This window comes from Anabrus simplex, chromosome 7 (genome assembly GCF_040414725.1).
Source record: "Anabrus simplex isolate iqAnaSimp1 chromosome 7, ASM4041472v1, whole genome shotgun sequence".
NCBI classification, from domain to species: Eukaryota; Metazoa; Arthropoda; class Insecta; order Orthoptera; family Tettigoniidae; genus Anabrus; species Anabrus simplex.
Genome location: NC_090271.1, coordinates 240,158,813 through 240,183,939, shown reverse-complemented (window position 1 = coordinate 240,183,939; position 25,127 = coordinate 240,158,813). Strand labels below are relative to the sequence as shown.

Sequence of the window (25,127 nt, the reverse complement as noted above, 5' to 3'; positions counted from 1 at the left end):
TAAATCAGAAGCGCTTAAATGAAATACATGTCAAGCTAACTGGCCTGTAATTACCCGGTTTATGTTTATCACCGTTTCCTTTGTATACTGGAGGTAGAATAGCAACTCTCCATTGATTTGACTTTGCTCTTTTGTGCAAACAATAACCAAGTACGGAGCTATGTTCCATCCCATTTAGTGTATCTCCAAATATCTTATCAGTACCAACTGCTTTTCTACCTTTCAATTATTGTATCGTTTTGTAAATTGTAAATTTCTGTACCGCGCCAATATTAGTCACGCTCTCTACCTGAATATTTTCCTTATGTCTAACTATCTTGACATACTACTGACTGAATTCTTCTGCCTTCAGTAAGTCCTCATATACACTCCTCTTGTTCATTAATGACGACTGGAATGTCTTTTCTTGAAACTGTTCCTGCCTTAATGTTCCCTTCCATTTACCCCTAAAATTCTTATGACTGTCAACTATACTTGCCACCATGTTATCCTCTGCCATCGTAAGTGTGACGTTTAACAAATATCGGAAGAAATCAGGGGTTGATATATAGAATATCCTGAGTACATAAGTGAAAGAAACGAATATAAATTATCCGCTATATAAGTGATGCCTTTTTCAAAGAGAGAGTGTGTCACTCATAGAAGGGTGCTGTGGATCTGATACGGTTACGGTACTGGGCTCTCACTACGTCAGTTTTGACTTCATCTCCTTCTACTTTATCATGTTTGTAAGCGTGAAGTCGTTTTACAGTTTTTCGAACAAATAATTTTAATAAAACATACTCGGAGTAAGACCGTTGGTTTAGGATTTTTAGGATTGTTGAAAAGTACTAATAAAATTCAATCAAAAGGAATATCCTGGAGCAATAATTGATTGCCCATTAGTATTTAACACACAACCATAGAATATTTTAACAAAGCATATAGAAACGTTCAGTTCGTGATGAGAAACGTTTTGAATATTTTTTTTAAATGTAAAAGCAATAGCAGAAGTTAACAACTCTCTGGCATGATCGGTGTTAGAAGATATAAAGAAAATCTTCAAACGGCATTAGTATTTTTGTTTGTCCAACTCTAAAAAAAATTTCAGTAACATACAGGAAATGAACTGAATATCGTCGTTGCCGGAACAAAAACTCCTACGTGATAATATTTTTGGTGATATACTGACCCGCAGCACATGCAACATGATGAGCGAGAATGCCCCGACCATATTCACTAAATATTGCACCTTACATGACAGAACCTTACCGGCCAAAATTCTAAGCTAAAATTTTCGCTTAGGAGGTTTTGTCCTGGCAGCGACGATATTTTGAATAGATAAGCAATATAAGAATCATAAGGTACCTGCTCAGAGTAATAAACAATAGAACCGATAATTCTGCATTAAATTAAGAATTATATTCTTGATAATACTCTTCTTCTTCTTCTATCGATTTCGCGGGTGCGAAGTTTATTGCACATTTGGATTTGGCGCTGTTTCACGGCAAGATGCCCTTTCTGATCCAAAATCTACATGGAGAGATGCAATCATTATTGTGTGTTTCTGTGATGATTGGTAGTATGGTGTGTTGACTGATTATGAAGAGTCTGGGGACAGACACAAACACCCAGTCCCGGAGCCAGAAGAATTAATCAGAAGCGATTAAAATCTTCCACCCGGCTGGGAATCGAATCCGGAACCCTTTGAACCAAAGGGCAGTACTCTGACCATTGAGCAAAAGAGTCAGACTTCTTGATAATACTAATAATTAATTTTGTGTAGCCCTTTTAAGGCTGACCATTGGACGAGGGTGGCCAGTGTCTGCCTTGTATGGAAAACTGCGTGTTAATGTGAGGGAGAACAGTTTTGTATCGTGTGTGAATTAAAGGAATGTTGGGGATAGTAAGACCACCCAGTCTTCGAGCCACGGTAAATTAAGTTTAATGTCCCTCGTTCTGGTCCTGAGGCGAACCCGGGACTCACAGGAACGAAGATTGGGACGCTTATCATTCATCCGTGGAGCCAAACATGTTCTTGCTGTTACCGATAGAACAAAGCTTATTTGTCATCAGGCTTTGGATAATTATATATTTAAACATACCAATAAAGGTACTAAAACGTGTCAAAATATGCACTAAAAGTGCTGAAATATGCATTAAAAATTGTAAATTTCGTATCAATTAAAAATAAGTTTACATTATAATAATGAAAGTTACACTGTAAACATCGCCGAAATAAATAGGAAATACTTACCGTACCAAAACAAAATGCTCCCGTTTCTCAATGAAATTCGCAAGTCGTAATTATATTTAATCACAACATGATACAACAGGTGCTCAAACATAAACTTTCGCCTATTTTTCATGAAAATGATTTTGTACTCAGAAAACACTCTCTCTACATCACACGCCACAATTGGAGCATACTCCAACTAAATGAAATCAGATACTTCCAGTATTGATGCACCGTCAATATTTTCTTCGCTTTGGGGAGCCCCATTTTTAAAAAAAAATTGTGAAGAAAGGTGTTGTTAACATTAATATCTACATTCTTACAAGAAAACTTGATGTATTAGGTTCAATAGGTATCGTTCAACTTCTTCAACAATTAGTGTATTAACGTAAAGGGACGATCCTTTTTGCTTTCAATTTATCAAATGTGAACATTAAATTGGAACGAATGAAAATAAGTTGCTCACGAACACCGCCTTTGCTGAAGACTTATTGTGCTTCATTCAGAATCATGGCCCTCAGCTACCAGTATTACTACTTAAAAAAACAAAAACAAATGGCGTCATGCACAGATTTTCATCATTTAAGTTACCCCCTCAAGTACATATAAATTTTCCAATATTGTCCTGAAGAAGCCAATGTCTACACTCAAGGTGCAGAACATTTTCAAAATATGCCTAAATAGGAGGAAAGCACAAAATATGTACTATTAAGATAAAAGTACTCCAAATATGCAAGATGCATAGTTATTCGAAGGATGATTATAATGATCTGTGATGTCCTGTATTTTAGAATAATGTTGCTATCTATATAGGACAAGTTACTTATACGTACCCACCGATAATATGCCTAATTGGGCCGATGACCTTCGATGTTAGGCCCCTTAAAACAACAAGCAATATGCCTAAGTAGTGTAGGGATTATTCTATAATAAGTCTCGATATGAAGCTATAATCCCATGCGGCCAATTTGAATTAAATTATTAATGTTCGTGGTTTTGTTCGTTACTTGTCTACGACAAGACAAAAGTGGAATATTTTTAGTTAACAGACTGCAGTGTGGTGAGCTATTTATAGCCAACAACTAGCTTTTTGCTAAAATTGGATTGTGTGCTGGTAGCGATATCCAAACTGTTTCCCTCCTCTCAAATGTTATTACATCACAGACCAAAATGACGGCTGGAATTACACTGAAAGGGACAACTCTAAAAAGGAAACCAATATATTTATTATTAACTCCATAGCCGTTCCGCGCCTCTGACCATTCTATGCCCATGTTACACACAGTCACCACCCATTTCAGAAGTAATATTTCTGCGTTCACGTTGAGTGCAATTGTATTTTATAATAATAACTCGCTTTTTATTCATCCGTATCAGAATCCTGGTCGTTTAGCCGTATGTATCGTCCTTGAGTATTGGATTATCTTAGTTTACCGAATAGTTTGTATAATTCACAGCCGCGATGCGGAAAGATTTTCATGATTCTAGTTTAAATGGAATGAAATAAGTTTATCAGCCTCACACAGCGAGCAATCTTCCCCAGGGAGTCTTTCATTACCTACACTTAATATTGCCGTCAATCCGATCGGACTTGATTTCGTCAACTCTTGTTTTCTTTTGACGTGAGATTGGTGATAGTTCTTCAGTTTCTCTGTGGATAAGTCATAAAGTGTCAAAGTTCCCGGGTTAGATCAGGTCTAAATAGTACCGATTTGAAGTGTGATTAACATGATGATATTCCATGTCGTCGCTATTGGCATGTTGAGGACCTCTTTGTATTGTAACCCAGCTAAATTAAATGAACTCAGTTATAGGAATGAAAACAGAGCAAAGTCATCCCCGTACAGGCTATGAAGGCGCTCAGAGGGTTGGAAGGTAAAGGCTTCCACTGTCCGTAACCTCGGCACTTGGTGGGGTAGACTGGTTAGCTCTACGCCCGGCCGCCTTTGCCCCCAGGAATTAACCTGGTACTGATTTTGAGTGAACTTCAGGGCCATGTGCACCTCTGGAAGTGGAAATCTCGTTTCTTAAATTTTTCGACTTCCTGATGGGGACTCAAACCCATGTCCTTCCGGATGAACCGAGCACGCATTTACCGCCTCGGCCAGGCATCATGTTAGGTAATATCTTGATATAATATTCTATCAATTTTAGTCTGACTTGTTTAGTGGGTATTTTATTGCTGCGAGCAACTTCAGAGCAACTTCAGAGATTTTTTATTCAAAATTTGTGTTGTTGACAGATAAAATAAAGTATAAAGTAGTATTTTAACCAATATTACAAATCTACAAATTACGCTGAAATTAAAATAGCTTTAAAAATCTAAATAATCTAAATCTAAATAAACTGAAAAGTGATTCGTAATATCCTTATTACTTTATTTGATACAAATTTTGACAAATTATATTAGTGAAATCCAGTTTTCATTGAATCTGTCCATTAAATACTGCTGGAGGTGGTAAGCTAATATTTTGGGAATGCTGTAATGTTGGATGTATGGAAGATAGGCTAATGATAATCGGATTAGCCGTTCAGAAGTGTATTAACGCGCATAGAAATCACACAAACTAAACTTAGAACAAGGAGCTCATTAGAAGATTATAAAATTTTTGAGTATAGGCGGTGACTCAGGTATTAATTTTATTCCCTTCTTAGGACGATGTTAACGCGAGAAGTACACTAGTATTCATTTAAACATCGGGCCAGAAATATTCATTTCTGGCAAGGAAATCAGTACAGCCCTCAGAACCGCCCAGCACCAATTTACGCTCTCTATATCATTCGTTAGATTTATGCGGAAGCATAACAGAAGGACACACCTAAAGAGCGAGAGGAGATGGAGATAGCGAATGACGGGAGACCTTTAATGAACCAAACATCCACAGAGGGGAAGGTACTTGCTTCCCCGCCTGCCCACACGCTCCACTGTCTCGATCTTGAATATACGGTAGAGAGGGGAATGAAGGGAGGTACTACACGGGCTCGTATGTTAATTCACTGAGGGTCAAATTCTCTTATTTCTTTGTCATTCTTTTGTGCGAAGACTTGCTGAAATGCTAGTGGTCTCGATCTTGTCAAATGGCATCGCGCCCGACCATTGTAAGAAAGAATGGCCCTTATTTTTGTCAATATATGACCGATTAAATTACTCTACATGAATAAATTTGCAGCCACTGTCAAATGAAGAATTCGTCGCTCTTCGGGCTACAGTATAATGTACTTGGGGTTCATTTTCCTTTACACGTTAGCATATGAAAATTGTTCTGAAGGACTGTATATCCACATGTGGCTGGGAGTGTGACCAGTCTTAAGGAAAATAATGGGTAGGAATAGGATTGTAAGATATAACCTTTTGCCAGAACAGCAACGAATTGATACATTTTGCAGTACAATATGCACGGATATCTAATTTGGACGCAGGAAATTAAAATGAAGGAAGGTAACCTTCACTAAGACGATTCGTGTTTCATACTGTTTTTACAGAAATATCATACCATACTTTTTCTCAATATAATCATGGGAAACGAGATAGAAATTAAATGGGATAAAATGACGCACAAATATAAAAGACAATGCTCACATTTAAAAAACTTGTTAATGAAGAATATTATTCACAGTCCAAAAAAAAAGAAAGGTGAGTTGTAATAAATAAGACATTCTCATAATATCATAGTAAAACATCTGTATGGAACTCCATTGTTTTAGTAGTTTGGAAACGCTGAATTACATGAGATATCCGTTTTCATGCGAGCCTGATCATGATCAGTATTCAGCGATGTGCTGTGTGCTATTCTATATTCCCTAAAATACGTTACAGGTCCATAATTTATTCACAGGAGAAAACGTGCAAAGTTGGTACTGTAAGTCTTTCCCATTCTTTTCTTTTCTTTTCTTTTCTTTTCTTTTCTTTTCTTTTCTTTTCTTTTCTTTTCTTTTCTTTTCTTTTCTTTTTTTGTTTTCTTTTCTTTTTTTCTTTTCTTTTCTTTTCACGAACTGCCATGTGGTATAAAAGTATTCCTTCTTACCATGACCATTCTTGTACCTTTATAAAGCCGTTTAATTTTATACAGCTGCTGAGTTTATTTCCCATAGGGTGTTTTATTATTGTTATGATTATTGCAGTATTATTATTGAATGTCCAATGCAGTGTTGAACCCTATTTTATAAAGTTAAAATAATAACAATAAATAATAATAACAATACAATATTTTATCTCCAACAACCCCAGTAAAATGAACCGGGCATTAAATAATCATGATAATCAGAGACGCAAGGGTGTTTAAAAAAACCGTTCCTATGGAGTTGTCAGCGCTGATCACACACTTGAATGGAAGGTAAAGGCTATCCGTAACCTTGGCACTTGGTGGGATTGAGTGGTTAGCTTTACGCGAGGATGCCTTTGCCCCAGGCATGAACCTGGTACTGACTTTGAGTGAGTATTGGAGTGGGATTACATCATGCACACTTCTTCAAAATTAAATTTCAGTTCATTAATTGTTTTCCCTGATTAGTAGAAGCCAATATAGCCAGAATATTTAACCATAGAAACATTTTAATTATTTCCCGAGAAAATGCTGTTGTAAGTGACCTCTGAGTGCGTAACGTCACAAGCCACGCCTCCTGGAAGACGAACACATGTGACGTTGCCTCGCTTACTTCCTCTTGATCCTCAGGGTTGGCCAAAATCTACGCCCGAACGTTATCTGTTTTCCTTTCCATCCGGATTTTTTGTATTCACGAGTGTACACCATTATAGCAAATAAAATGGTATCGTTTCGTTATATAATCTACCATCCCTCCTCATTCTGTTCAAAAATTCAATTTTCCTTTGCTTCAGAATAACTTTGTTGTTTTCTTTTTCTTAATCCGTTTACCCCCCCAGGGTTGGTTTTTCGCTCAGACTCAGCGACGGATCACACCTCTAATGCCTAAGACGGTGTCTTGGAGTGTGAGACTTTAGGTCGGGGATACAACTGGGGGAGAACCTGTACCTCGCCCAGGCAGCTTCACCTGCTATACTGAACAGAGCCGTTGTGGGGGAGGGGGAAAGATTACTAGAGATAGACAAGGAAGAGAGGCCGTTGCCTTAAGTTATGTACCATCCTGGCATTTGCCTGCAGGAGAAGTGGGAAACCACAGGAAACCACTTCGAGGATGGCATAGTCATAGTCATAGTGGTCGTGGGAGTAGGAGTGTTTGAAAACAAGGATGATGGTGGCTGAGGCAATGTCCGGGGTAGAGACGCGTTGAAGACTGGAACAATAGATGGGTCCGCAGAGAGCTAGTCTTGGATAGACGACTGAAGTGGCACCACTGCATAGGTCTTATGGCGAATGGTCGCTCCGGAGGCGAAGAGGCGTCACAGGGCGTCCTCTCCCGGGAGATGTACCAAAATCTGCGATGTTGGAGTGGAAGTTAGGTCATCCATCAATCGGTAGGCGTTATAAGTTGGGACGCCGGCTGTACGAAGATCGTGGTAGATAGCATCTTCAGAGATGGTTGGATCTACTCCGGGGATTAGGCAGTGAGACATGGTGGGTGGGGAATGCCGACTGCCAACGAGGCGTCAACTTATATGCTATTTGAGGTCGGCTTGGTAGCAATTAATGTTGAGGGCCACGCGGCCGAGCAAAAACCTTGGAGGTGCTGTGGCGAAGCTAAGAAATATGTGTTAGCGAGGTTCCCCATGCACCAGACGAGAAGCGTTGTGATGTGTGTGTGCTTAAATCCAAACATACAACACTTCTATTTCCAATCTTTGTCTATTGTGACTGTGTACCGATTGACCTATCCTGTAAAAATGCAGCAATACTACAAAGTGTACAGAACTCTTGCATTGCATATCGATGGCTTTCTTTTAAAACCTCTCTTTTTAAACCTCGTATGTCCCAATGATCTTCCTACCCATTTCATTCCTTGCGACTGGTCATGCCTCCCAGCAACATATTTATATGCATTCCATCAGAAAATTTTCGTTTTATTCATTTTCCTATGCTAATGTGTAAAGGAAAATGGACCTTATCCTGCAGTATTGTAGCGATGCTGTTTGCGTGGCAAATTTACACACTCCTACAGTTTAATGGACTGCATATAAATATGTGGCTGGGATGTGTGACCAGTCTGAAGGAATATAATGGATATAGCATTGGTACATACGAGGTTTTAAATGAAAGCCATCGATATGCCTTCCAGTTTCGACATAATGCTCATGCCTTCTCGTTCCCACTGCTTTCTCACTCGCACATTCCCCTCACGATTTATACAAAATATTACAACGGTTACGTTCAAACCCACCAAATGACTCTCGTCTGCCAGTTGCCTTCTACAGCAGCCCCTAGAATATATCTTTCAATTTTATGTTTCTTTCTTCATTTCATTTCACGAAATTAATATTCGTTCCAAAACACTGCTCGATATAGCATCGAATGGAATGAATAGCTACAGCTATTCGTTCCAGGTCACTGCTTCGAAGATATGGAATACGATCCCGCTAGATATTAAAAAGCCTTGCTCTTGTAGAACGTGTAAAACAACCTCCGTAAATTCAGTACATTCAGTTGGTTTGAATTAATGCATGAGAATTATGTGTAAGCCGGCCCGCTGGTGTAGGGGTGACGTGCCTGCCTCTTACCCGAAGGCCTCGGGAACGATTCTGGCCAGGTCAGGGATTTTAACCTAAATATGAGGGGTGGTTCGAGATTTACTCAGCCTACAGTTTTACAATTGAGGAGCTCCTTATCTGATTTATACGTTTTCCCTCAATAACAGTAATTGATTATCAGGATGTTTTAAAACATGCTGTAAACATTAAAAAATATGTGTTTGAGGGTTGGCGTATCTAAGCTAGCCTAAGATGCCGACAGCAGTTGGTCACCCTGTCAATATACTCAGCAACATAATATTAGATGTAAAAATGGATTCGTTGAGTATTCTTCATAACGAACTTCACTTTTATCTCTCTGCCAGTCCCTTAGTTCGACAACTACTTTTGGACTTGATAGTATGTACTGAATTTTCAAGATTATCCCATGCACATATTTTTTCATTATTGTGGCCTGCTACAATTCTAGGCAGACAAAAAAACATTTATTTATCTCTAATGTCTGAGCGATTCTTTGAGAGATTCCAGATTATTTCTTTACACTCATTTCCAAAAATGTTTGCACCCTATGAACTAATCACGCAAGTACGACGAAACTTGAGACACGGAATCGGGATATTGCACCTATAGCTCTTATGTGTCTCACTCACGATCAATGCTCAGTACGTCGAGGGGACGTACATATCCTTCACACATACATCGATGAGAGGCACTGAATGAGACCTAGTTAGCATGTACTCTACTTTCGAGTGGCCTTTGCAGAACTAGAAGAGTATGAGAGGCTGAGTAAGACACTCAGGTTGGAGGTTTTGGTGCAGTGCTCAAAATGTTAACCATTCTGACAACGTTGTGCAACGGTCTGCGGTGTAGTGGAAACGTGTTTTAACACATGTGTGTCGATTCTGGCGGATAACCATCAGGGAGAAATATTCCATCGTGTGACAGGCTGTAAGCACTCCAAGGGCGTAGCTGCATACCTTCCAAAGACATTCCAAGGCACCTGGGAATACGTCTGAGTCGTCCAGTCCCATATTCAGGCAACTAGCAGAGAAGGATGTGTGGTCACGGCTGTCCATAAGAACGTCTTCCATTACACCCTGATTATCGCCAACTACGTATGAACTTCCGCCAGGAACAGCCAGCATGGCGATGAGTGGTATTATGCAATGGATCATGATTCCGTTTCCATAAAAAAATCTTTGAATTCCAGTCTGGAGACGTCCTGACCAGCTTCATTTTAGAGCAGCACACTCCCAATGTCAGGCATCATCTCTTGCGGTGCCATTATCTTCGGTTCCCGGTCGGCAATGGTAGTGACTGAAAGAACCCTTACTGTGAGAACGTTATGAAAATTCATTTCAAAATGTGCAGCCTGAAAATTCTGCGGCCTTTTTCAACTCGACGTCCGCATTTTCGAGCGCCATAATGCCCCATCTAGGTGCCTCCGTGGCTCAGGTGGCAGCGTGCCGGCCTCTCACTGCTGGGTTCCATGGTTCAAATCCCGGTCACTCCATGTGAGATTTGTGCAGGCAAAGTGGAGGCGGGACGGTTTCCTCTAGTTATGTTTCTGTTTTCCCTGTCATCTTTCATTCCAGCTGTGACAGGGGTCGACAACCGGCACAATTCCTATCCTCGCCGTTAGACAGAGCTTCATTGATTCAATTCCTGACCCGGTTGAATAACTGGAAACAGGGTGTGGATTTGTTATAATGCCCCACCTCACGTAGCACGTGTGTCTCTAACTTGCCTTCGTGATCTCAACGTGCTTCCTTGTCCGGCAAGTTCTTCAGACCTCCCATCCATCGATAATGTTGGGGTTTCGACGGCAACTTCGGCCAGCGCTGACTACTGCAGAGATGAAGGATCAGTTGCGCTAGCTGTAGCAGGATCTTCGTGAGGAAATCATCCGACGTCTCTATCCCTCCACGCCTATTCTGTGCTACGGTTAATAAGGGCGTCCTGCAGGTGTTCATACTTTACAGTACATGTTTGGTGTGGTACAATATTTTGACATTTTGTTTATACTACCTTGTCCTGTGCCCCAGCTCTGGCTCTTTCATGGTACTAATTTCTTTCGCAAATAAGTGTGTAAGTCTTTAAAATTTTCCATCACATAAATCGAAAAATATTCATTGAATGCCAGATCAATTCGGCAAACTCGATTCCGATGCTGAAATTTAAATGCAAATTTGATAAATGCTTTATCGTTAATTAACGGAATTATTTTTTCAATATGGTACTTGTTTCATAAATGGTAATGGATGTGTGTTTGGCATGAATTTGTAGCAGTTGAGTTAAAAAAAACGGAACAGACTTTATCAGAGTGTCAGTCGCAAGTTCTGGCCGTGAATATGTTTCTTGGGACGGTACGTCAAGCTGAAGAAATGCCTTCGTGTTAAATAGTCTAGTATCATACCAGTTATAATAGTTAGATGGTATGAAAAATAGGATAAAATTGGAATCAATGTTAGGTTTTCTAATTTTTACCAAGTTTCTTTACATTACACGGAGGTCTTATGGTGACAATGGAATAGGAACGAGCTAATGGTGCTAAGGAAGCAGCCATGGACTTAATTAAGGCACAGACCCACCATATGCCTGGTGTGAAAATGGGAAACCACGGAAAACCTTCTTCATGTCTGCTGATAATGGATTCCGAACCCAATATCTACCGAACGCAAGCTCAGAGCGAAAATTGGTTCAGTGCAAGTCTTTCGAAATCCGACGATCTCCAGAAATTTACTTCAAGATCTGTCGTGGAGTGTTAATTAACTTAGAATTTATTGATATACCCGTCCATATCCATTCACACCGGCACAGGCGCGCCAGAAGTATCGCGTGCAGTCGGCTCACTGACTCAACCCCCTCCCCCCTTCCCCCGCGACCAACCAGTTTCTTGCGTTCTCTGCAGTTTCTACACCTCGCAGCAATGGTAAGTATGTGCTTCTTCTCTTTGTCAAAACGCTCACATTCTTCACTAACCCCCCACCCCCCATTTGTTTTCGCCACATAATGCCTCACCATTGAGGTTCTTTTTATTTTTCTTACAATTGGCTATATGTCGAACCGTCTTATAGCGACGATGGGTGCAGAAGACGCTAGTGGGAAGGAAGCGGCCGTGGCCCTAATTAAGGCACAGCCCCAGCATTGCCTAGTGTGAAAACAGGGAACCACGGAAAACCATCTTCAAGGCTGCCGACAGTGGGGTTCGAACCCACTATCTCCCGGATGCAATTTCACAGCGGCGCGCCCCCAATCGTATAGCCAAATCCCTCGGTCCTTTCATCATCATGATCATGATCATCATCACCATATTTCACCACCTATCTGCATTGAAGGCTACCGCCCAAGTGATAGATTCCATTTGAATTCTTTACCTGGTCATTTCACAAAAAAATCGAGGAAGTTTGGAATATATCGAATTTTTTCGTTACCGGCCCAAGTGATAGATTCCATTTGAATTCTTCACCTGGTCATTTCACAAAAAAAAATCGAAGAAGTTTGGAATATATCGAATTTTTTCGTTATTCCATTCCATAGTAATTACTCTCTAGAATTCGAACTTTATTTTCATAAAATCATCTTTCCCACTTTTAAAATCTACGCCCATAATTATTCGTCTACTAATGTCATTACACGCTGTCTCTCCACTGATAGCTCAGAACATAAAGCTTATTCGAGGAGCTCGTCTCCTTCCTCCTAAGTCCTCACAACCCGAAGTTCGAATCGTTTTATAACACAACTCATATGTTCGAAGTCACCTAGAACAAATCGTGCTGCCTTGCCTTGGATTTTTCCAGTACTCAAATCAAGTCATCCTGGTTAGGTTTATGGACAGGAGAACTGCCCAGCACAGGAAATTCTGGAAACTGTTATTTCGATGCACCAATCGGTTGCTGTGTCATTACGTGCGAGTGAGGGAGAGGAGCAGACGTGTTCAGTGACCAGTTCAATTCAACACAATATGCTGCTCACGATAGAGTGGTCATTGTCGAGTGTTATACGAAGCATGATTCGTGGAAAACTTGTGCGGAACTGTTTGCGCAAGAGTTTAAGAGTGGAAATGTTCTAAAGACTGCACTGAAAACTTAGCTGCACAATGGAGTGAAGCAGGCTCTGTGGTGAATAAAATCCGTAACGAAGATTACACTGGAACCATGCTCTAGTTGGGGTCTTACAACCCCTCGTTTCTAGAACCCTCGTAACCATATGTACCATTATGTACCACCTCGTTAATGTGCTCACCCCAGTGAAGATCCTTCCTTAGTTACATATGTGATCCGCACACGGTAACTTCACTCCATAACCACAGAAATTAATAATTAATATATTTCTATTCTCCCAATACATCTGGCATATTTTCCAATTTAACCTCTTGATCCTGATACTTTCTCTATTGATATTATAGCCTTGTTCGTTACGAAATATTTGATGCTACTGCGGATGTTCTACCAAATCGCATTCTCCAGCTACGATGTCTTACCTTCTGTGCTACCCGTCAATTCATGTCCTAAATTCCTCTGTGCTAAGTACCGCAAGATTACGACACCTGTTCCAACTCAAGATCGCATTGTATACAATGGTCTTTCATCATTCGACCACCGTTTTGCTTCATTTAAATACGTTGCGTCGTTTATACATTATAGGAACGAAAATATTCAGCTGGAAAGGTGTCAGGTGACATTCCAGAATTAAACTCTGCTACTGGAACGAAATTTTAGAAGACTTCACTTCAGAAATTAAATTGTACGAAGCACCGGGTGGGCAAAATAAAGCTGGCCCGGGAAATATTTACAATAGGACTGAGCCGGGATTGACTCTTGTTAATGAACATCGGTAGATGCTAGAAATGGCCTTGTCTGAAGAAATGAAAAACTTAGGATCCAAAAGTACTGACTTAGTTCACTCAGAAACCACCGGCAGAACTCAACACCCGAATGTTCGTCTGGACACTTTAACGCATACACAATAGTAAATTTGTAAGTATACAGATGTAGGTCCTTTTTAATAATGTTTCAACACGACTAAAGTATCTTTTTTAATTCCCACTTGTACAGGTAAACGGCGTCGAGATATCGTCGGACTTCTTTCCAGGCTTTTATTCTCTCGAGCAATGTTTTCTGTTGTTCGAAGTCTTTTCGGATAGCTACGGATTTCATTCATTACAGAGCCCGTTTCACGCCATTTTGCCGCTATGTTTTGCATTGCAGGCTTTGCTCGAGGTTCTGCCAAAACACTTCCAGTCTTAAACTCTTGGGCAAAAAGTTACGCAGAGGTTTTCCACGAATCGTGCTTCGTATAACACGCCACTATGAACACGCACTGTTTTATCGCGAGCATCATATTGTGTTTTATTCAACTGGTCACTGAACATGTCTGCTCCTCTCACTCACTCAAACGTAATGATACAGTGACGTACTCAGGAGACGCGGGAGGTGCGCATGCGTAGACATGTGACAGCAATCTATTGGTGCATTGAAATCACGGTTTCCAGCATTTCCTGGGATGGGCAGTTCTCCTGTTGATTAACAAGTATCAGTTCCGTGGCAGTCTGATAAATTTCTGTGCCAATTTTATTTTACCCACCCTGTATTAGCTAGCCAAAGGTATACCTTCCGCTTGAAATAATCACAATGGTGATGTACCATTAAATCTCGGAGGGATATACGACTACGATAACGGCACGTGATGGTCCCAAGCGGTCACCCATCCAAGTACTCACTAGGCCCAATGTTGCTTAACTGCTGTGATCGGGCGAGAACCGGTGTATTCAACATGGTATCGCCGCTGGCACGAAACGCGGGAGGTGCGCACGCGCAGACATGTGACAACACTCGATATGTGTATTGAAATCACAGTTCCAGCATTTCCTGTGATGGGCCGTTCTCCCGTTCATGAACAGGGGTCAGCTCCGTGGCAGACTCTTGCAGACAATGGTGGCGTAGTATTAAATCACGGAAGGATATACGAGTACCATAACGGCACTTGGTGTTCCCAAGCGGTCACCCATCCAAGTACTGACCACGCCCAATGTTGCTTAACTGCAGTGATTGGGCGAGAACAGGTGTATTAAACATGGTATGGCCGTTGGCAGGATATGCTGAAGATGCGCACGCACAGACATGTGACAGCAATCGATTGATGCATTAAAATCACAGTTTCCAACATTTCCTGTGATGGGCAGTTGTCCTTTTCATTAACAAGGGCCAGTTCCGCGGCAGTCTTATAAATATTTTCCGAGCCAATTTTATTTTACTCACCCTGTATTAGCTAGCGAAACCTTTCCCCTTGAAATAATCACAGTGGTGACGTAGTATTAACTCACGGAAGGATATGCCAATAATGAAGAAAACTGATTTCTGCAAACATTTGCCTCCTTTATCACTAACAGCACTCCCAAGCGATTCTTTGGAAGGACATTCGCTCTGACAAATTTGTATATAAGCTCCTAAAAGCTCGTATTATGTCATGGATTTCAGTTTATCGCTTGCATGAAAGCAGATTTGCATGTAAACAGCTATTCACGCTGCCATACCAACCTTTGCCGGCTCAACTACACAAAAAAGACAGAGATTTTCAGTGCGCCATAAACGGGAGATGATTAATATATGTAATTCACCAGTCGTAGATGTTTGAGATACACCACCTGTTTCAATCGACTTAAATGGGTCATTAGGTCGAAATGTCAGCCATTCTTTCCAAAGATGGTGCTTTTACCCCAAGAGAGGAAAAAGTCAGTTGAAATTGTTAAGTAGCGACAACTCCATACCATAATATTCCAGAAAAATAAACAACTTCTGCATGATAACAATCAGTCACCCCGGCCACTGGAACAAATTATAAACACTTCTTCTTCTCCTTATTTTTCTTAACCCTTTAAGAACTGCATGCCCATTCCATTGGTCATAACATATTTTCTCTTATAAAAGAAATGAAAAGGCTTCCGCAGTGTTTTGACTGTTTTTCATTCTCAGTTGACATGTATACTTAATACACGTTCAGTGCTGCAGCCACTATTAGCAACTGGTGTTTAAAGTGGAAATTACAACCAAATAATATTTAGTGTCTATAGAAAAAGCCAGGTCTGAGATGAAATAGGACGTTTTATTTATCTCGGGACACCAGAAGAAATGGAAAGGAGTTGGAAAATGCCAGGCGATGTTGGTAGTATTAGATTAGGAAATGAACTCTTAAGGAAAATTGTTTAATCGTGGTTTTTGGTTAGTTGAATAACAGTGACGATGGCAGGTACAAAGAGGTAAAGAAATAAAGACTAGCACAATCAAGGCAGAACTCTGATAAGAAAAATAATTTCAAAAATGTATATACAGTTGAAACCGTTTAATGCGACATCGCTTATAACGACGTATTGGATATAACGTCGAAATCTAACGGTCCCATCGAAATCCCATATAAACACTGTATTTAAAAACGATGCTTAGTAAGATATCGCTTATATCAACGTACTGGATATAACGGCGAAATCTAACGGTCCCATCTAAATCCTGTGTAAACACTGTTTTTTTAAAAAACAATGCTTAGTTAGACATCGTTTATAACGACGTACTGGAATTAACGGCGAAATCTAACGGTCCCAACCAAATCCTATATAAACACTGTATTTAAAACAATGCTTTGTAAGATGTGGCTTATAACAGCGTATTGGGTATAACGGCGAAATCTGACGGGCTCATCTAAATCCCTTATAAACATTGTATTTAAAAAACAATACTTAGTAAGACATCGCTTATAACGACGTATTGGATATAACGGCGAAATCGAAATCCTATATAAACACTGTATTTAGAAACAATGCTAAGTAAGACATCCCTTATAACGACATATTGGATATATCGTTGAAATCTAACGGTCCAGTCTAAATCCTATATAAACACTGTATTTCAAAACAATGCTTAGTAAGACATCTCTTATAACGACATATTGGATATATCGTTGAAATCTAACGGTCCAGTCTAAATCCTATGTAAACACTGTTTTTAAAAAACAATGCTTAGTTAGACATCGCGTATAACGACGTACTGGAATTAACGGCGAAATCTAACGTTCCCAACCAAATCCTATATAAACACTGTATTTAAACAATGCTTTGTAAGATATGGCTTATAACAACGTATTGGATATAACGGCGAAATCTTACGGGCTCATCTAAATCCCATATAAACATTGTATTTAAAAAACAATACTTAGTAAGACATCGCTTATAACGACGTATTGGATATAACGGCGAAATCGAAATCCTATATAAACACTGTATTTAGAAACAATGCTTAGTAAGACATCCCTTAAAACGACATATTGGATATATCGTTGAAATCTAACGGTCCAGTCTAAATCCTATATAAACACTGTATTTAAAAAACAATGCTTAGTAAGACATCCCTTATAACGACATATTGGATATATATCGTTGAAATCTAACGGTCCAGTCTAAATCCTATGTAAACACTGTTTTAAAAAACAATGCTTAGTAAGACATCGCGTATAACGACGTACTGAATATAACGGCGAATTCTAACGGTCCCATCTAAATCCTATGTAAACACTGTTTTTAAAAACAATGCTTTGTAAGATATCGCTTATGACGACGTATTGGACATAACGGCGAATTCTAACGGTCCCATCCAAATCCTATATAAACACTGTATTTAAAAACAATGCTTTGTAAGATATCGCTTATGACGACGTATTGGATATAACTGCGAATTCTAATGGTCCCATCTAAATCCTATATAAACACTGTACTTAAAACAATGCTTAGTAAGACATCGCTTATTATGATGTACTGGATATAACGGAGAAATCTAACGGTTGCATCTAAATCCTATATAAACACTGCATTTAAAAAACAATGCTTAGTAAGACATCGCCTAAAACGACGTACTGGATATAATGGCGAATTGTAACTGTCCCGTCTAAATCATATATAAACAGTGTATTTAAAAAATGCTTAGTACGACGTCGCTTATTACGACATACCGTATAAAACGGCGTTTTTAAAAATCACATTTTCGGAGAAATGTATAGATTGTAAGGTCCGATGTTGATATTTATTTGTTACGCGTTTGGGATTACATTGTTGACAACAGTGTAAAGTATTTTTTAAACTCATGTTTTAAGTAGAGTGTAGATTTCAAATCAGCATCACTGTGAACATGTCGCAAAAAATGAAAATTTTGTAATATAGAAGAAAAGTCACTAATAATATGGCGATTACAAAATGGGGAAGCAAACGTCAGCATCTCGAAGGATTTTGTAGTACCACACTCAATGATGTACTGGATATAACGGCAAAATCTGACGGTTGCATCTAAATCCTATATAAACACTGTATTTAAAACAATGCTTAGTAAGACATCGCTTATAACGATGTACTGGATATAAAGGCAAAATCTGACGGTTGCATCTAAATCCTATATAAACACTCTATTTAAAACTACTTAGTAAGACATCGCTTAAAACGACGTACTGGATATAATGGCGAATTGTAACTATCCCGTCTAAAGGTTTGGTACAAACACAAACACCCAGTCCCCGGATCAGAAGAATTAATCAGGGGTGATTAAAATCCCCGAACCTGCCGGGAATCGAACCCGGGACCCTCTGATCTATACAATTTGGAAGGACAGAGCGAACATCTCATTTATTAGCCGAGGCCCTGTGCGATATTATTGATCAATTTATATGGTTGCCACTGCTTTGCTCATTTATTGTTTTATATTGAATCCTTGAACTTAGTAGAATTATGGGTTCAATATTTTGCTGGCATATTCTTCCTGTATTTAGCCTACTGTGCAAAATTCCTCTCAGTCCAACTCTACAAATCGTATTCTTCTTCTTCTTCTTTTTCTACCGCTTTTCCCACACCTGTGGGGTCGCGTCTCGCACATGGGGATTCGGCCCTGTTTTACGGCCGGGTGCCCTTCCTGACGCCAACCCTATATGGAGGGATGTAATCACTATTGCGTGCTTCTGTGGTGGTTGTTAGTGTAGTGTGTTGTGTGAATATGAAGAGGAAAGGTTTGGTACAAACACAAACACCCAGTCCCCGAATCAGAATAATTAATCAGGGGTGATTAAAATCCCCGAACCTGCCGGGAATCGAACCCGGGACCCTTTGAACCGAACGCCTCAACGCTGACCATTCAGCCAATGAGCCGGACAGTCCCACTCTACAAATACTGTATTGTAAATGAATAATACTGTTATTGGTTTGCGAGCCGCTAACTACCTTTTACGATTTTCGGAGACACCGAGATGGCGGAATTTAGTCCCGTAGGAAAACTTCTCCGTGCCAGTACATCTATCGACACAAAGCTGACGTATTTAAGCACCTTCAAATACCACCGGACTGAGCCAGGTTTGAACCTGCCAAGTTGGGGTCAGAAGGCCAGCGCCTCAACCGTCTGAGCCACTCAGCCCGGCAGTACTTATTCCACTTAGGTGTTTTGAAATTTTTACTATATTCTGTAAATAAACCTTGTTAAGTTTGCAGCGTAAAACGTAGGCCTACAGTTTGCTGGCGAGATGTAGCGTTTACAGTGCATTATGTCTTCTGGTATGGGCTAGAATAAATTAAATTTGTTACTTTCATTGACCTGTCTCAGTCTCCTCCTTGGCTTTGATATTATGAAAGTTACGGAGGTATGAGCGATGCTACTGATAGCATTCTTTACGCTGCCAGTCCTTAATATGATTGATATGAAAATATCACACATAGGGTTGGTTAGTGCATGCATTTCAGTGGGCTTGGCAGACTGATATGTAACGGAAACTTTTGGTTCGGTGAGGAAAGCAACGGGAAACTGCCTCACTCTTCATTTCCCTAGTATGACTCTTCAGTGACGCCAAGGCTATCTATGCCAGCTGTTGGCGGAGCTGTGGAGGATCAAACCAGTCTTCGAGTTGATTACCCGACATACGTGACATCATTAGCAAGAAACACAACAAAAAAAGATCGGCTTGTGCGACTGTCCCCTCTAACGACCGTTGATGGGCGGTCCTTTCGGAGTCGTTATAACCGGTTTCGACTGTGTTTAGAAAAATGACTTTGAACATTTCCGCATGGAAAGCGGCATTACATGGAAGTGAAGCACGAATAATATCTAGTTCAAAAATAAGAAAGAGAACAGAAGCCTTTGAAATGTAGTGTTACACAAGAATATTGATGAAGCCAGATTGGATCATGAATGAAGACGTAGTTAACATAATTCGATGGAGGAGAATGATGTGGCGAAATTTAGCAAGAACAAATCGTGGCGGTGGTGGGGGTGATTGTTGATTAAACAGGAAATACGACTGTTAACACTAATCAGAAAGAAAATGGAACAGATCTGACACTTCGAAGAAAGACCGTCAGGGTTGAAAGAGAACAAGAACTGGGCGAGTTCGCCGTGCGTTTAGGGGCGCGCAGCTGTGAGCTTGCATCCGGGAGATTGTGGGGTCGAATCCCACTGTCGGCAGCCCTGAAGATGGTTTTTCGTGGTTTTCCATTTTCACACCAAGCAAATGCTGGGGCAGTACCTTAATGAAGGCTACGACCGCTTCCTCCCAACTCCTAGGCCTTGCCTATCCCATCGTCGCCATAAGACCTATCTGTGTCGGTGCGACGTAAAGCAAATAGCAAAAAAAAAATTAGTGAACAAGGGTTGAGCAAGGGAGGTCGGATGGGAAAAAGGAAGGTGAAGAGCCTGAGAAAAGTAAGTGAAACAAAGCTAGACTCTGTTAGTGGACCAGTGATGATGACGATGATGATGATGATGATATTTTTGTTGAAAGAGGCCTAACACCTGGGTCATCGGCCCCTAGCCGTACGAAGTGCAACATAATGAAACGATTTTTGAAACTTCAAAATCTATCCACTGAATAAAATAAATGATGAAAAAATACCCATGAATCCAAACAAATCAGTGGATCCAATTCACAATGCCTTCTTTTCTGGGAAAATGCTTGTTATAAAAAGGGGTTCAAAATTCAGGTCACCGGCCCCTCATAATAGTACTAATCACAGGTAATGCAGACCCATGGTGTTCCTCACACAGTGGGACTAAAACGAGGGCCGGTATTCCCGTGGTGTTCCTTACATAGTGGAACTAATCACTGCCGTCGTATACTCTTGCTGCCACCCACCAAGTAGTACTAATCATAGGAAATGCAAACCTACGGCTTTATCACACATAATGGCATAACCCACAGGCAGCACAGACCCATGGTGTTCCTCACATAATGGTCGTACTCTCATGCAACGTAGACCCATGATGTTCCTCACATACGGGCACCACTCGCAAGCAACGTAGACCCATGGTGTTCCTCACAGAGTGGTACTAATCACGGGTAACAGCCAAACTGGTGGTGTTCCTCACATAGTGTTAGTAATCAGAGACAACGTAGACCCGTGGTGTTCTTCATATGGTGGTACTACCCATAAGTAACGCAGATCAGTTCTGAACATAGGGGAACCGACATATTCCAGCACAGCGTACGGCACGTTATCTCTCATGGGTATTAGTCCACGCAGCGGAGTGCCCCCCCCCTCCCCTCCACAATGGGATACATACGATGGTACCAACCACAGGCAACGCCCAGACCTGTGGTGTTCCTCACATAGGGTACTACTCTAGGTAGCGTAGATCTATGGTGTTCCTCACATTATGCAATCGCAAGTAACGTCGACCCATGGTGTTCCTCGCGTAATGGTACTAATCACAAGTAGTCTCATGGTTCTAATTTCATCATCCATTGGTCGCCCCTTTTAGTCACCTCTTACGACAGGCAGGGGATACCGTGGGTGTATTCTTTGTCTGTGTCCCCCACCAACAGGGTTAGGGGGATGAGTAGAAGGAAATATAGATAGACAGGGCACACCTTAAAACACCCAAGATGTGACCAGTTTTTAAGAGAAGTGCTGGGGGTAAGAACGGTAGGGGTAAACCAAGGTATGAATATGACAAACAGATCAGAGTAGAGACGCAGGTCAAAGTGGTATGACAAGCTGAACCAAAGCGGTCCATGCACTGACGACCCGACCAACAACATTATAACTTGCAGCAGTAGCCTACTCATTGACGGGCTATATTTTGTACCATTTGCAGGATAAGGGCCGCTGACTATCTTTGAGTATCAAACGAACGTGATTTTCACCAGAAGAGATGAAGTACACTTCAGTTAACGCTAGTGAGTCAGAGTAATGTACCATTGACCAGTTTTAGAGATATATTATGATACGGCAGACTGCCACCACTATGTACTATAGTAACATAAGCTGGTCATGTGGTGATCTTAACCTCAAACTTGGTTCGCTGCGGATTTCAGATGCACCATCTTGAAAATTAAATAAGAAATATTAAAAGCACCAATCAAATTTCCTACTATTTTAGAACTACATTTTACTAACATTTGAATACACGATAGTGTTTGGAGATTCGTAGTTCTGGAAACAATTGTTTTTAGTTCCTAGAATAACGTTGACCTTGAGTATACAATGAATAATAGCAGAAAACTGTACACATATTTATAGAGAATTATTATTTTAGCCCTTTTTGATTTCAAAATGGAACCATGGATCGCGTAAATTGGTCGTCTAGTTGAGTTTTGGTGCTGGTTAAGAGCCCTTGATCTAAAGAGTCTATTGAGGTAAGTCTTTAGAATATTAGCAGCATTATTCGCCCTAGAAATTGTACATCCCCAATATGGAATTGTTAGTAAAGTAATTTATGAAAAACCGAATGTCCACTGAACTCTGATATCTTCGTATTACAACAACTGCATGACCGCAGAGTGCATTATTATACTGTATAGGTGCGTCGAGTCTGATCCTCTTCAGAAATACGATTTTTACAAAATTATTGGCGTAAGACGTGTCAAATGAAAAATACAATACTTTGCCTCTGCCACTGTGAACATACTTTGGATCTTAGTTTCACTACTGCTGCCTCTGTGGTGTAGTGGTTATTGTGATTAGCTGCCACCCCCCGGAGGCCCCGGTTCGATTCCCGGCTCTGCCACGAAATCTGAAAAGTGGTACGAGGGCTGGAACGGGTCCAGTCAGCCTCGGGAGGTCAACTGAGTAGAGGTGGGTTTGATTCCCACCTCAGCCATCCTGGAAGTGGTTTTCCGTGGTTTCCCACTTCTCCTCCTGGCAAATGCCGTGATGGTACCTAACTTAAGGCCACGGCCGCTTCCCTCCCTCTTCCTTGTCTATCCCTTCCAATATTTCTATCCCCCACCAAGGCCCCTGTTCGGCATAGCAGATGAGGCCTTCTGGGCGAGGTACTGATCATCCTCCCCAGCTGCATCCCCCGGCCCAATGTTTTACGCTCCAGGACACTGCCCTGCGGGCAGCAGAGGTGGGATTCCTCGCTGAGTCCGAGGGTAAAACCAACCATGGAGGATGAACGGATTAAGAAAGAAAGAAAGAAAGAAAGAAAATTTCACTACTGCCGCTTTGGGACATTCAATAGTATCCAAAATTTATCACAAATCTAGTCAACAGGCAACAACGTCTCCTGAAAACTGGAGTTATTGATTGTATGCTCCAATTCTGCAGGTCGTTTGTTTGGATTATACAGCCAACAGCCCTAAAATGGTTTTATATTATCTTATATTTTCACGTTGTACCTCAATTCCAACCACGACTTAGCACTTTCAGTCCCAGTGCCACAGCCTTCTTGTGAGGCTCGGTCGCTTCTGAAGAAAAACATGAGCGAATAGGGAAACCTTTCGGAGATATTCCAATGCAATTATAACGCTAAATAAATAATTCATTTTATCCTTCTCCTTAGGTGAAATTATATTTGATGCTGTTTCAACATCTTTGAGGCCTTAACCGAATATCGCCACTTACCGACCATTCGTGTAGTCTCGGGAGAATATGGAGTTTTTATTCGATAATTCCAATTTGTTGATTCTATTTTCAGTTATGGTTCACCACCCCCTCATGCCACATTTCCTTATCGTACCAATGGTGAGCAGTAGATAATTTAAAAACTTCTAATGGCAGCATAGCACTCCCTTGAGGGGGCTACTCCTATCCTGCTACATGAACTGTTTGAATGGCCAATTAACATTGCCAGCACCTCAGGGCATATATTGTGGCATGTACACAACACACACCACATTTCTGATACTGTACACACCATGACAGGCAGACACCTTCGAGTGCCTTTGTTCAGTACGGTATTTTGCAGTTCCGAGACCAATAACTTATTGTTTGTGACTATTACCATTATTACAAGAGCTGAAACTTATATATTTTATTATTACCAGTTCCAAACTTATTTCAAGGCAAATTCAGTTTCTATGTTCACACATACTTTACAGCGTTCCCTTTTATGGTTTAACCTAATTGTCTAAATAAACTAAGTGATTTGTGCTTCCTAAATTTAATAACAGTATGCACAAATCATATTTCTTTTTAAGGAAAAAAGAAGATTTCTATTCATAATATCACGAGCAGAGCTGCAGCTAACTTAACCCTCAAAATACCAGATCACAGATTTACCCTCTACAATAATTCTTTCGTTGTTAGTACAATTCGAACATTGAATTCGTTTCCCAATGACCTAATAAACACCCTATGTGAACCGGTATTTAGAAAGAAATATTGGCAGCAGTACTTGGACGGAACAAGTTGAGTGTAATACACGAATTCCCTTTTCCTGGTTTGTTATTTCCTACGTGTGTCACTAAGCCTTACTAAATTTGTTTTTATTGATGCATTAGGACAATTTTATTCATCCTTGGTTATTTCATGAACGTTTCTTTCTTCTTTCCTTTAATGTGTTTGTATAATTATGCGTAAAGTTTAGTAGTATAGTGTGTGTGCGTGCCTGCCTCTCTCCCGGAGGTTCCGCGTTCGATTCACCGCCAGGCCAGGGAATTTTAGGTGTGTCTAACTAGTTCCAGGTCCCCCAGCCTATGTAACAAGTTATGTGTAATATATCGTCGTTGCCGGGACAAAACCTCCTATGTGTAAATTAATTTTTTAGATATACTGACCCGCAGCACATACATTATGAAGAGCGAGAATGCCCCCATATTCACACAATATTGTACCTTAGATGACAGAACCTTACCGGCCAAAGTTCTAAGCTAAAATATTTCACATAGGAGGTTTTGTCCCGGCAGCGACGATATGTTAAACTGTATGTACATTAGAAGACACTGTTGGGCAGAATAGCAGTCTTTGTAGCCTGAGTCACGCCATGTAAATAAAGCCATAATAATAATAAGAATACCAATAATATTATATTAAATGCAGGCCCCGCGGTGTAGGTGTAACGTTCCTGCCTCTTA

The 25,127-nt window shown here is 40.5% G+C and overlaps 1 protein-coding gene and 2 pseudogenes across 1 annotated transcript in view; 1 reads left to right on the top strand and 2 right to left on the bottom strand.

The window, feature by feature from the left end:
• The window catches only part of LOC136877793 (octopamine receptor beta-3R-like), a 142,023-nt gene extending 118,216 nt beyond the window's left edge, over window positions 1-23,807 (top strand). The window contains exon 3 of the mRNA XM_067152000.2: window positions 23,750-23,807. Coding sequence (XP_067008101.2) covers window positions 23,750-23,807 — 58 coding nt within the window. The remainder of the gene's footprint in view (window positions 1-23,749) is intronic.
• Window positions 14,490-14,608, bottom strand: LOC136877896 (5S ribosomal RNA; annotated as a pseudogene).
• On the bottom strand, window positions 14,790-14,908 carry LOC136877883 (5S ribosomal RNA; annotated as a pseudogene).
• Window positions 23,808-25,127: the final 1,320 nt, after the last annotated feature.